This window comes from Lipotes vexillifer, unplaced genomic scaffold (genome assembly GCF_000442215.2).
Source record: "Lipotes vexillifer unplaced genomic scaffold, Lipotes_vexillifer_v1.1 scaffold1116, whole genome shotgun sequence".
Lineage (NCBI taxonomy): Eukaryota > Metazoa > Chordata > Mammalia > Artiodactyla > Lipotidae > Lipotes > Lipotes vexillifer.
The window spans coordinates 53,597-68,310 of NW_006797545.1; the positions used below are offsets into that span (position 1 = coordinate 53,597).

The following is a 14,714-nucleotide window of genomic DNA, read 5'->3' on the forward strand; positions in this document are numbered from 1 at the left end:
TTTGGTTGTCAAATACGTAGATAATTCTAAAGGAAGTGATACTTTTTTAGCCCCGGGAGGTTATTTGTTACGTGAGTTAAGGTGGGATAAACATAGATTTCCATCTACATCTATAAAATTTTTGTATTTAACAGACACAAATACATAGTCTATGTCTAACATTGGATTTACCAAAATGTTTGCCTTTGTACATACACTATCATAAGTGCCTAGTATGTGTCACATCCTACTCTTAATGCTTCATGTATTTTAACTCATCCTTAAAGCAGCGCTTGGTGGTAGGTGCTGTAATTGTCCTAATTTTTGAAATGGGGAAACTGAGGCACAGAAAAATTAAGGAACTTAACCCAAGGTCACATGGCTATAGGATAGGATTTTTTCATACCTGCCAAGTTGTTTTGTAAAAAAGACATGATTTTATGATTCACATATCCTTCTTTTTATTTTTATTTAAGTATAAATATTGAAAATATTTCGTGTGAAGCCTAAGAATCCCTGATTGTGGAAGCACCCCAGAAGCACTGTTAACTGTAAAGTGAGGAAAAGTATGAAAGAACCATCTGGTTGAGTGTACAATTCGAAGACCACCACATCCACCAGAAGACCCAGGATGGATCTGCACCAAAGCACCACCACCATCTCTTTCCTTGAGAAATGGTGTTCAGATAAGTCACCGTCTGGCTGCAGGAGACATTATAATGTCAGAAAAAAACTGAAGTTGATTCGAATCTTAGGCCTTTTCATGGGCCTGGTAGCCATTAGCACTGTTCCGTTTTCAATCAGTGCCTTTTCTGAGACAGAGACACCGAGCACAGGAGAGGCCAGTGGTACAAGTGGCCCCAGGGTAGCACACGATTACCATCAAAGAACTCTCTTAGATTTAAATGACAAGATTCGAGATTATACTCCACAGCCACCTGTTTCTCAGGAAGGCAAATCTGAGAATAGTACAGATCATGCCCAAGGAGACTACCCAAGAGACATCTTTTCCCTCGAGCAGCGAAGAAAAGGTGCCATCATTCTCCATGTCATTGGAATGATCTACATGTTCATAGCCTTAGCCATTGTCTGCGATGAGTTCTTTGTTCCCTCTTTGACTGTCATCACTGAAAAACTGGGCATCTCTGATGATGTGGCTGGAGCCACCTTTATGGCTGCCGGGGGCTCAGCCCCAGAACTTTTCACGTCTCTCATAGGGGTATTTATCGCTCACAGCAATGTTGGCATTGGCACAATCGTGGGCTCAGCGGTGTTCAACATCCTCTTTGTCATTGGCATGTGTGCTCTGTTTTCCAGAGAAATCTTAAACCTGACATGGTGGCCACTCTTTCGGGATGTGTCCTTCTACATCATTGACTTGATCATGCTGATCATATTTTTCCTGGATAACTTTATCATGTGGTGGGAAAGCTTGCTTCTCTTAACAGCTTACTTTGGCTATGTGGTTTTCATGAAATTCAACGTCCAAGTAGAAAGATGGGTGAAGCAAATGATAAACCGCAACAAAGTCGTCAAGGTGACAGCACCAGAGGCCCAAGCAAAGGTTGGTGGTGGTGGTTGTTTATTTAATGTCTTCTTGACCATAGCTCTGAACTCTTATGTTCTTTAGATCTGCCACTTTTTAAATGGGATGGTGTTTGGGGCTGTAATGAATAGCAGGGTGCTTTATGCATTTCTTTGACAGCCAGACCAACATGACAGTGGGAAGAATAATTTGGGGGGTATTCTGGGGAATGTCTACTAAATTCTCAAGCTACTTGCCTCAGAGTAAAACATTTATAAATATAGGTTACATAAGCTTCTCAGAGCAGGCTCAGCAGTTATTTGTCTCTTATTTTCTTATTCTTGTGAGCCGTTTTATTTTCATGGGAAAGTGTGTGTGTGTGCCTTGCAAGTTGCAGGGCTTTTTCAATTTAAATGCACATGTGACAGTTATCAAGAACCATCTCTTTAAAGGTGCTTAGCGAAGAAAGTTTGTGTTAGCAGAGCTGGATCTTTAAGTCAGCAGCCTAGGGCCTAGCAGGACTGGTCGTTAGAATGGGTCATGGCCATTCTTCTTGATCCACACAATAGTGCTTCAGACCACTCGACCAGGCACCGATCGGGATATGTGAAAGAGTCAGTGGCAAGCCATGCCGCCTGCCTCTGTAGCTCGAGGGCCCATTTTGCACGCCATAATAGACATGACCCAAAATATTTTTTATGGTAGGATTTGAGGGAGTTTTAATGACATTTTAGTGGCCATCCTACCACTTAGGTAGCAAGCAAGTTGGTAAAGAGCTTAGAAGAAATCGATCTGCAAAAATATAGATTAATTATTAAAAATAATCCATGGGCCACATCAATAAAATTTTCTGTTAAGTAGAGTCATGCCATTCTGATCTCTATCCTAACATTGGAATGTCATCTCGGAATGTGATTTTAAACAGTAAAACAAAATACATATGCAGACTTTTCATACTTGCATCTGGGGAAATTCTCATGTATGCAAAAAACGGATATTGAGTGGAGGGTGAGAGGTTTTGTCCAGAATGAAGAAAAAAATGATATTAATTTAGCATAATTCCTTTATGTTCAAGTTTGATGACCATCCATCGTTTTTGTAGCAGCCGTGAAATAGAAGCAAAGCACAGACAAAAAAAACCACTAGTAATATTTCTATTTATTCCATGCAAAAAAGAAATGTTCTATACTGTATTTTTTCTAACATATCACTCAGTTGTTAGAAACTGTAGTAAAAAAAAAAAAATCGTGGCAAATAAGCATTCAGATGTGATACTGAGTCTGTATCCTTGAGGGCATAAGACAGGGTCATCACTGGAGCCCAGTCCCTGATCTAATTTTGTAGCCCAAAGGATGATCCCTCAAGCCATCTCCTCAAGACTGACTACAAGTTTGAGTGGTTTGCATTAGTCGTCTATGTGTGTATTCCAATTAGAATGCTGAACAGTTGCCAAGGGAAAGGCCTGTATTTTAGAGGCAAGGGAATGATTTGGTGTCTTATAAATATCCCGGGCCCATCAAAGATAAAAAGTCTTTTTGAGAACTCAGTACTTTTTCATTTTGGTATGCCGCAGTGGAACTTTATTAACTTAGGCACAGACTCGGCTAAAGGTTATGTTGGCAACGTGTATGAAAAAGGAATTTGCAGAGCAGTCCAATGGTGTATTGAAGATTGCAGGGGGATTTTGTCTTCTAATAGGGAGGAAGGAGGTTGTTTTGTGCATTTAGTAATAACCGTTTAAATATGGTTTACAGACGGCTTTTGATAAATTATAAGTCACTCATTAAATCAGCTCTTGCAGGATTTTTACCTACTATATTAAGTGACTGTCATGTCATTTTAATGGTAATTTAAAAGTCAATAACTTAGGCTGGCATTCCGTAAAATTGTTACTCATATCCATAATTTTTGCTATGCTTAATATTGTGCATTTTTAAAATTTTGGAATTCTGGATTTACCTAATTAAAAAAGAAAGCAAATTATATTCATGACTATATCTCCTGTTTCTGATTTACCTCCAAAATATGTTCATTGTATTATTTTCCTTTGAGCACCAAATAGCTTTAGTTTATTCCACTTAATCATTATTATTTATTTTGTCATTCAGTAACTAGATTGAACTATAAATTATCATGGGACCAGAATTTTTTAACGTAGCTAATTCTTGTTCGGTATGCTGGAACACAGACATTTTTAGGTGGAACAGTACATAATGATGTGTGATTTCCTTTAGGAAATTTTACCTTGCCAATTTCACTTTTGAATAATTGTTGGAAAAAAATTTTTTCAGCAGTTGGTCTTTATCAGATGTCTGACTTCAGAATCTTATGGAGATTTTGCTCTCTAAGCACTGAACATAAGGTGTCTCAAGGAGGGATGAGTCTTTGAGCTTGGCTGTCTTGTTCTCTGATCTGCAAAGTCGATTTCTGGCTGTATACTCCACCTTTCCTACCTAAGTCAGTGCTTCTAACATTATCAGAACACTCAGAAAAAGACCCCAAGCCAAAGACAGCCCGCAGTGGAGTCTTCATAGAGAGGAATGTGCTGTACAAGAGTTTAGGAAGCAAAATACTAAGCATATTTTTAGGCAAAGCTACCTCATTGTCTTAACTGCACAATTGTGAAAGAGGGGAGTATGGGAAAGTGGAGAAAACATATTTTAGATATTTTTATACAAGTCATCAATGGTTCTTACTAAAAACTCATCAATTCTGCTGGGCTGTAGACAGTGAAATAGCTTTGAAACTGCTTGCTTCCTGGACCAGTTGAAAATCTCAATTTGGTTTCATTATTGATGATGGGGCAACTGTGGAGCATGAAAAGTTAGAAAATACAAACATTTTTCTCATATTTAAAGTAATAGTTTCCCATTTTATTTAACTGTTCCACCTGGTGTTTGGTTTTTTAATTTGATATTTTTATTGCGTCTTTTAGTGATAATATTATTGTTTAAAAAAATGTCGTGTAGTGTCATGACATGGTAAGGAGATCCTGGGCTTTGATTCAGGGAAAAAAGGTGTTAGCCCAGGTGTATAATAAGACTTGTGACCTCAGAGAAGTCACATAAACTCACTGAGCCTCATTTTCCTAATTAGGAAAATGAAAATAATAATACCTACTTCATAAAGTTGGGAAAATTACTAAATGAAGAAATGAATGTTAAGCAGCTAACATAGTCCTTGGCAAATGTGGGTTGTTCACTAAGTGTTAGTTCCTTTCCTTTCATCTTTTGTTCTTAAATGAAAAGTGAATCAGGATAAATTATTTCAAATTTGAGAATTTCAAAATATTCCTTGAAGATTGTAGTTCATGCCAGTGAATCACTGAGTTAAGCAGGCTGTTGTCTCCCTTAGGGGCATATATGATATTTGTCATATTATAATATTTTTAAGCCTAATTTCATATACAGTGAACATATGCAGGGAAGACATTATTATGAACTCCAAGGAAACCTTCAAATGCCTTTGTTGTCCTGAAAGTTTATTTTGTAGACTGTGGTTTAGAAATATCTATGCTAAGCAGAGATTTTTGTTTTAAGGGTATTTTTATTTATAAATGATTGGGACTATCTTCCAAAAACCTCTCCAGAGCTGGTGAGGAATTAATTTGAATCCTGCAGGATGTGAAGCAATGGAGTTTCAGGGCATCTGGCATGTTTTGCAGTGTGCCTGGCCTGCCTGCTGAGGTCCCCTGATCTGCTATGGTGCTAGGCTGTCATTGGCCTAGAAAGCAGCTGTCCATGGTATTTAACTTCTTCTTAGACTTGGCACTGTAATCTGACAGCAAGTCAGCCCAGTTCAAATGAAGGGAATGGTCTAAATAAAGATGCTTAAAGCTGGATAGTTGAAGGCAGCCTACTTAGTAATTTAGGTGTGCCTTGCTTTATTCATTTTGTGTGTTCCTGAAAAGTTGCTTGCCAACAGAGTGTTTGCAATGCAAATTGTTATTAGTGATCATGGGAAAATCGAAATTGAAACAATATTATAAATATTCTTCATAAAGTGAAGTATTCCTGGTAAGATGCTAAACCATAAACAATTATATAAATACAAATGTATAGTCCCAAGCCTTCTTAAGGCAAAGAATATGTTATAAATTCAACCTTTGTTTCCCCTCCATACCTAGTATGTAAATTAGTAAAATTAATGTACAGATTTCAGTGAGATCATCATTATAGTGAGTATTACTTGATAGACTTGGAAACTCTCTGTCCTCAAAAGAAAGAAAATATAGGCAGTAAAATTCTTAACTGACTAGATGCCTGTGATTGTAGCATTCTTTTAAGTTCCTGGACCCAATTCAAACGTGTAGGGGTCAGGTAGGGGGTGCTTCCCTCCCAACACCAAGAAATTTTCAGACACCAGCAGGGTGTCCAAGAATTTAACTCAATTCTGACACTGTTCACCCAGAGAGAACATCAGTTTTCCACAAGTTAAGGGTTCAGTCCTACAAGACTGCCCCCACTCCCCGTGCAGGTCACAAGTCCAGGTGTTACCTGTAGTTCTGACCTACTGGCTGTAAGTCAGAGGTTCCAGTATCACAAGTCTGTTTGTTGATCTAGGGATACAGCATGGTGCTATTTTCCTTGTTTTGTTTCCCTCTACTTATGTTAAAAGCAAACCCTTCAGTTACTACATATGATTCAAAGAGTGAAGGAGGCACTTTGAGAGACTCAGAAAGCCCAGTGGATTTTAATACACAGAGGGCAGATTGCCCATGGCTGTTCTCCTAGCTACTCTGGTTCCTCCAGCAAGAGATGACCTAAATCCTGGCAATGTTGAGAGTGAGGACTTATCACCACTTCCCTTCCTGTCTCCTTTCTTCCTCTCTCCTTTTCGCCTCCCTTCTCCCCTTTTTTTCCCGAGAACCAGATAATTTGTATTTTAACTTTAACAAGGAATGAGATTGTTAAGTTGCTCAAAGATGAGTCAAGAACATCTGTGTGGATTTGACTGGTTTAGTTTCTTCATTCTTCTATTTTCAACCTCCTTTTGTTTTAGGTAAGTCTCTAGTAAACAGAATATAGCAGCATTTTGTTTAATTCAGTTTGACAATCATTATCTTTTAGCTGGAAAGTTTAGTTTATTTACATTGATTGTGATTACTATTACATTTGGATTCTTTTCTATCATGCTATTTTAAACTTTCTATTTTTTATAACCTGTTTTTGCTTTTGTTTTGGATTGATGTTTTTCTAAATCTGCTTTTCCCATTAGTAGTTTGGAATTTATACATCCTATTTCTAGTCTTTCACTGTTTACCCTAAAATTTTTAATGCATATATTTAACTCAACAGAGTGTAAAGCTAATATCTTTACACTCATGCTAAACATCTTAAGGGCCTTAGAGCATTTTAACTCAGTCTTCTGTCCCCCAATGTAAATGATTTGAAGTCTACAATTTAAGTTCTACCTTGATGTTTTATAACAGCTTTATTGAGGTATAATCTTCACTTTTTAAATCCTACAAATTAGATATTATGCCATCAATGTTTTTAGAAGTATCCACATTTTTACCAGTTTTTCTCCTCATTTCTTTTCTCGTATCAGACCTTTTCTCTATGGCTTTTTCTTGTACTGACTAACATTCTTTATAAGTTCCTTTAGCAAGAATCTGTTAGTAGTATCTGCTCCTGATTTTTATTTGCTTACAGATCTATTTTACTTTTGTTCTTGAAGGATAGCTTTGGTGGGTAGAAAGTTATTTTCTCATTCCACTTTAAAATAATAATTCTACTGTCTCTGACTTCCACTTTTGCCATTGAAAAGACTGCTGCTGGTGTGAATGTTGCTCCTTTGTAAGAAGTTTGTCTCTTCTCTTTGACTACTTTATAAGGTTTTCTCTTTGTTTTTGGTGTTCAGCATTTTCCTGATGCCATGACAGGTGCGATTTTCTCACTTAATTATCCCCTATTTGTGATTCATTAGACTTCCTGAATTTGAGGATTAGTGCCTTCCACCAATTTGGCCTCTGCCTCATTCTTCCCATAATCTTCTAGAATTCTGATTGGATATATGTTATACCATCTCAACCTGTTTTTCATGTCTTTTAACTACTCATCTTTTTCTGTGTTCTTCTTGCTGATCATTTTTTTATATCTGCTTTCTACTTTCTAATTTTCTCTTCAATTTTGTCTAACCTGCTCTGGTGCTCATCTGTTTAGTTTCTAATTGTAATTATTATATTTTTCATTTCTAGGTTTTATGGCTCCTTTTCACCACTGTCAGGTTGATTTTCACTGTTTCTTCTTCTATTATTTAATGCCTTCTTTTATTTTTCTAAACATGTTAAGTATATTTATATTTATAATTCATAATTGGTATTTCTAGTGTTAGTGTCCTTGCAGATCTAGTTGTGTTGTTTTATGTTTCATGTGGGGTTGCTTTCTTATGTATTTAGTGATTCCTTTTAAAACTTTGAACTCATATTTCTTGGAACTTGACCTGTAGGGAGTCACTGAGGTCTCGGTTCTAAGTGTATCCCAACAGAGAGGGCTTGTTTGCTCTTCTCTCAAGTTCCCGGGAGCCCAACCAACCTGGAACCATTCTAACCTAAATGTCTGACTTTTTTCTACCCATGTAGTGTGAATTCAGACTCCAAAGCCAGGAATGAGGCTGTGCTTAGAAATTCTTAAGGGAGACTCTTTTTTCTTGCTCTTTTTTTCAGTGCCACTCAAAACTAAGGCCAAAATAGGCACATTCTACTATTTCCCTTTGGTAGGCAGATTTGTTTTTCCTTATTCACCCACTAAGAGTGTCCACCCTTCAGGGTTTCTAGCTTATTGGAAGTGGAGGCCCCTGAAGTACCTCCTCCCTATCAGGCCTCATGTTTGTAGCTTCCACAATCCTAGTTTCTGACCACTGGGGAATGGCAAATACCTCAGAGGCAAAGCAACACAGACCCCTCTGGATTTGTGCTTAGTTGGTGTTCTAGGTTCTAAGAAATCCCTGCTTCCTCACTAATATAGTTGGGTAATTTTAAAATATATCAAAGAATATAGTATCCAATAATTTGAGGTGTATATAGTGAAAGTGGTTTCTCTGAATGTTTAATCATCATACTGCCAAAAATTATGTTTTAGACTTTGGATTTGTCAAATGATAATGCATATAACAAGGGATGATAATATGTGTTTTAATTGTATACTTTCAGAATGTTTAATATAGCCTGACGTTGTAATAAAACTCCTTATCAACAGATCCTACCAATGGCAAATTTTGAGTCAAATCAAATGTAAAAGGCAATTCTAACAGAAATTGTAGATTGCCTTGTAGATTTGCCTTTTAAATAATATTTTTACCAGATACTTAAAGTAATATATTCATTGTACAAGATTATAAAAACACATCAAAATACAAAAAAAATTTAAATAGCCTATAATCTCTCCATCGCACCATCCAGAAATAACTATGAACATTTTTGCATTTATTCTTCCAGACTTTCACACACACACACACACACACACACACACACACACACGCACATATGTACCTATATATCTAAATAAGTTTGAATGATATTGGATATGCACAACTTTAAACTTATATTGAATATATAGCATTTTAACTTTTTAACTTGGTTTATTATGAGCATTTCCTCAGATCATTAACTGTTTTTCAAAACGGTTATTCACTGTTTAGCATTATCATAAAATAGAAAGTTATTTTCATATTATATTTCACTACTATAAAAAATGCTACAGCCAGCAGCCTTACACATGAATTTTTGATTTTGGAGAAGCAGAAATTCTGGAACAAAGTTTATGAGCTTTTTAAAGTTTCTGCTAGGTTGCTACATCCTTGTTAGTGTTGACTATTATCATTTTTAATGGTTTCCAGTTTCATAGGTGAAACAACATTACCTTGTTTTGATTTGCATTTTGTTGATTAATTGGGAGGTTGAAAATATTTTTTTTGAGAATTCAAATTTTCATTTATAGATTGCCAATTTCCTATGTGTCTTTTGCGTCATTTTTAAAGTTTGCTGTGATGACTCAAAAATCTCTTACAAACATATGCTGAGAAACCCTAACTTTAGCTCTCATACTTCCCCACATTTCCACACCTAAATCAAGGCAGGAAGTTGTTGCAATTTTTGTTTACAAGGATGAATTATTCTAAAGAAGGAGGCCTTGAGACCCAGGAGTTAAGAAATGATGTTCCCAAGGGACGGGGTGTGCCCCCCCCCCCAACCACATGACTTTGGTGGATCCTGCACGTCCTAGGACCCTATCTCCAAATCTGGAAAATGGGAGATTTGACCCACATGACCTAAAAGATTATTTTAGCTTGTCATTTCTGTCCTCAGAGGCTCTCATCCTTACTATGTGGAATACTCTAACCATGCCAAACTAAAATCTAACACATTTACCTAAAACAGAAGACCAGATTCTCACCATACCCATAGCACCAAACTCTTTTCCTAACCCGGCTTACCTGTAGTATTTTCGCTTAAATGATTTAATTGACTTGGCTAAACAGTAATTTTTGTTTAAGCATATGCTTTGGGAGGCAGTTCTTCCATACAGACAGGAGAACCAACTTGCACAGGAGAAAATCATTTAAAGTTTACTGCAGGACTCTACACCTCCTCAGCTTTGTGGCTTCTGGCAGTGGAAACCCTCAGTGGCAGCTGCACGTGTGTCCCTGGATCCCTGGTCTCTGCTGGTCTCTCCAAAGTCGAGAGAAGAGAGAGATCTGAAAACTGGACGCGTGCTTAATACACGATCTTTACCACATCAACGTTCTGAAACAGGTACCATCTCCACTGGCAGATCAGGAACCTGAGGGCCAGAAAACATAAATGATTGCCTAAGGTCCAAATTTAGTGGTAAACCGCATTTGAACTTGGGTCTGTCTGACTCCTAAATGCATTCTAGTTTTCTTGTTGCTTCCTACTGGACAGTTGGGAATAAAGACAAAGCAAACCTCCAAATTAGATGCACATTTCATATTAGGCTGTGTTAAGTCAGTGACTTTTCAATATTTTTTACCATGACCCCCACTAAAAAATATATTTTACATCTCAATTCAGTATATACACATACCCATGCACATATAGACATATATGTATATGTTTACATATACATATAAAAATAAAATCTAAGTGTGAGGCATATATATATATATATATATATATATATATATATGGTATTTTCTACTCTGTTAAAAATGCTAGTTTCAACCCTAAAGTAATTTCATGACCCACCAATGGATTGTGACCTAAGTTTTAAAAAATAGTATTTTTAGAAATTCCTTTTTCCTCCTTCTATATATATATATATATATATATATATATATGGTATTTTCTACTCTGTTAAAAATGCTAGTTTCAACCCTAAAGTAATTTCATGACCCACCAATGGATTGTGACCTAAGTTTTAAAAAATAGTATTTTTAGAAATTCCTTTTTCCTCCTTCTTCCTCTTAGTGGGGCTGCTCTTCAAGGCTATGCTAGTGTACTGCACAAGGGCATCTGTCTGACCAAGGGGGCAGATAGGGACAGAAATCCGGACGTCACTCTACTGGACAAGCTGTGTGCTTTGGTGTGGGACTGTGGCTGCCCAGGGGAAAGGGTGCCTTTTCTTAATTCCACAAAGGTGCCCTTTAAGCTGGTGGTGGCTTTGCTTTTTATGCCCTCTGGCTCTGACAGAGACTGATTGCAGGGTAAGGAAGGTGCAGATCAAAGCATGATGTGCTCCCTGAGCCTCGACTCATCCTTGGTTCCCAATGAGCTTGTCATCGGGTGGGAAAGAAATGTGGATGAAACAGGGAGATATGGAGTCAGAAAGAAGCAGAACCTTGCCAAGAAGACTGACACTGCATTTCAGTTAGGTTGGTTACCTTTTTATGAAGGACTGGATTTGTAAACCAAATGATACAGACACGGTTCTTGTCCTGGTAAAAGCTGATGGGTTTGGAAAGGGTCTGGGCACCAGACTATATTAGTGCCATGTTTACAGCTTTAAAGGATGCACTCAGAATCCTGCACTGACAGGAACCAAGCCTGGAGAGATGGAGTCCCTTTCGTCCCACACACTGGCAGTCTAACGCTAGTCCAGGTACTTTGCCCCAAGTGTCTCCTCTGAAAATGAAGGGGCTAGTTTATGTCCAGGGTCCCCACCAGCTCTGATAATTCTGTGCCTCTCTGTTAATGGGAAAGAAACAAATATATGTCCCTAATTATGGACTGACCAACAGAAGAGGTGGTCAGGTAATGAAGCCCTGAACTTACCACCTTCAGAGCACTTTTCCAGTTAAGAAGACCAATTAAAGGAGATTAGTTCCTTTGAAGGGGTAATGCAGGCTTCTTCACCTGTCCATAGGACGTTCTTAGAAAGGGTCAAAGTTGCTGGTGCTCTGTACTTTCTCTTTTACTGCTTGATGGACGTTGAGCTGGGCAAGGAGGTTTCCCCTGTCATCTGTTGCCCTAACCACTTGTAGGCTAAGTCAGTTTTATTTTTCCCTGTCACCTGATAGCAATGAAAAAGATGTTGAGCCACTTCTATTATTTTAGGCATGCGGTAGGCCCTGAGTATTGGTGCATGTGTTCTAGGAACCTGTGACTTTGTTTCCTGAGAGGGAGGATGATGTTTAAGGGTTAACACAATAGAATTATTATTTAAGACTGAGACAGAGTGTGACCCTCCTTGCTGTGTGATCTTGGGCAAGTTACCAAACCTCTCTGGGCTTTTGTTTGTTTATCCATAGATTAAGAAAAAATAATAGCCTTTCCCTCCGAGAAAGGCTGTGAATTTTGATGCAATCACACAGGAAAAGTGATTAGCAGAATACGGTCCCACTCACCCACGTATATTCTACTCCTGGTCTCTTTTCCTCTGAGTCCCTCCCATGTGCTGTTAGCCTGCCCTCCTGTCATTTCAGGACCTTGCCTCACTCCCTAGGCCCTCTTCTCTCTGCCTCCCAAACAGCCAGATGAAGGAGCAATTCCCCAGCTGATCCCTAACTAATAGTCAAATCCTCAGTGTTTGGACTTGAACCTGCTTTCCCTCTGTTCTTGCAGAGGATTAGGAGAGAAGTAGTTTCCCCGTTTGGAAACTGAACCTTTTGCTCGGCCACGAAGTTCTCTCAAGGGCCCCTGTCACGGCCCTGTAAATGTATTTACTCTGTTCTTGTATACATCATCAATGTTTAATCTGAGCCTGTCACATCTCCATCCAGTCGTGGCTGGGCCTTATGTTGGTTTGCCAGCATCTGTGTTTTCTGCCTTGGATCAAATCACTCCCTTTGACTCAGGAACTAACCAATCCCACCTGCAGTATTTGGTATCTCGCTTGGTATCTAGGGTAGAAGGGAAAAGGGCACTGAATACCCTTCGGGAATTGATAATGGTGGTGATGAGTGTTCACAATAAAAAGTCTGGGCCTGAATCATTCATAAAACATAGTTGCTTATGTATTAAAGTCAAGGAGCAAACAACAAATATCTGACTTGAGAAACAGAATTCATTAGACATTCTCCAGTCTCCTCAGGTTGGAAGTGTGGCTGTCAGGGCAGGTAAGGGCCGTCAATTCTAAAGGCCAGATCACTCCAGCTGTGGCCTCAAAGTAGCTCTCCTTACCGTGTAGCATTATGTAGTGTTTCTCCCCATTGACTTTTTTTTTTTTTTTTTGGCTGTGTTGGGTCTTCATTGCTGTGCGTGGGCTTTCTCTAGTTGTGGTGAGCGGGGGCTACTCTTCGTTGCGGTGCGTGGGCTTCTCATTGTGGTGGCTTCTCTTGTTGCAGAGCACGGGCTTCTAGGCGCACGGGCTCAGTAGTTGTGGCGCACGGGCTTAGTTACTCCGTGGCATGTGGGATCTTCCCGGACCAGGGCTCGAACCCATGTCCCCTGCATTGGCAGGCGGATTCTTAACCACTGCGCTATCAGGGAAGTCCTCTATTGACTTTTTTATAACAGTTTTTTTGAGATATAATTCACTTATAATAGAATTCATCCTCAATGTGGAATTCACTGGTTTTTTGTATATTCAGAGTTGTAAAATCATCACCACTATATTTAGAACATGTTCATCACCACCAAAAAGAAACCTGTATCTCTTAATAATCACTCCTCATCCCTCTTTCCATCCCCATCCCTGGTAGCCACCAATCTTCTTTCTGTTGCTATAGATTTGCCTGTTGTGGACATTTCAGATCAATGGGAATCATACAATATGTGGCCTTTTGTGTCTGGCTTCTTTCAGTTAGCATAATGTTTTCAAAGTTCATCCATGTTGTTGCCTTTTTATGGCCAAATATTCCATTGTATGGATATACTATATTTTATTTATCCATTCATCAGTTAATGGACATTTGGGTTACTTCCACTTTTTGGCCATTATAAGTAATGCTGCTATGAACATTTGCTTACAAGTTTTTGTGTGGATATATGTTTTCAATTCTCTTTGGTATACACTTAGGAGTAGAATTGCTGGGTCATATGCTCACCATATGTTTAACATTTTAAGGAACTGCCAAGCTGTTTTCCAAAGTGTCTGTACTATTTTGCATTCCTACCAGCAAGGTATGAAGGTTCCAATTTCTCTACATCTTTGCCAGCATTTGCTGTTTTATGTCTTTTTGACTATAGCCACCCTAGTGGATGTGGCGTAGTATCTCATTGTGATTTTGATTTGCATTTTCTTGAAGGATGATGATGTTGAACATCTTTTTCATGAGCTTATTGGCTACTTGTATATCTTCTTTGAAAATATGTCTGTTCAACTCCTTTGCCCACTTAAAAATTGGGTTATTTGCCTTACTGTTGAATTTAAGAGTTCTTTATATATTCTGGGGGCAAGAACGTATATATGATTTGCACGTATCTTCTATTCTGTGGAATAAGGAATATGCTCCATAGATGGGGCAGCTCCTCAACTGGGACTGGGTCTCCAAGCTGTTCCCTATTGTTCTCTAGGCATCTACTTATACCTAGAGTGATTTGGAACCTTTGGATCAACCCGAAAGCTGCCTGTTTCCTTGAGTTGGTCTTGGAAAGCTTGATCCCCTTGAAGCTAAGGACTGGAGGAAGATTTAGGGGTTGTTTGAGGTTCAGGACTTATTGATTATAGAGAACCTGGGAACGTGAATCTACTTGAACATTGGACCCAGGATGTTTGTTGTCTGGTTGCTACATCACCCTTTTTAACCTACTCCTGATTCTTCTCTGTATTATCTAAGAGAGTTTCTTGTCATCAAATCCCTTTCCCTA

At 38.4% G+C, this 14,714-nt stretch overlaps 1 protein-coding gene across 2 annotated transcripts in view; it reads left to right on the forward strand.

The window, feature by feature from the left end:
- The first annotated feature begins 548 nt into the window (after positions 1-548).
- SLC24A2 (solute carrier family 24 member 2) overlaps positions 549-14,714 on the forward strand; it is a 252,276-nt gene continuing 238,110 nt past the window's right edge. For both annotated transcript variants that reach the window (XM_007469664.1, XM_007469665.1), the window contains exon 1: positions 549-1,543. In XM_007469664.1, the coding sequence (XP_007469726.1) occupies positions 611-1,543 (933 nt within the window). In that variant the 5' untranslated portion in view covers positions 549-610. The remainder of the gene's footprint in view (positions 1,544-14,714) is intronic.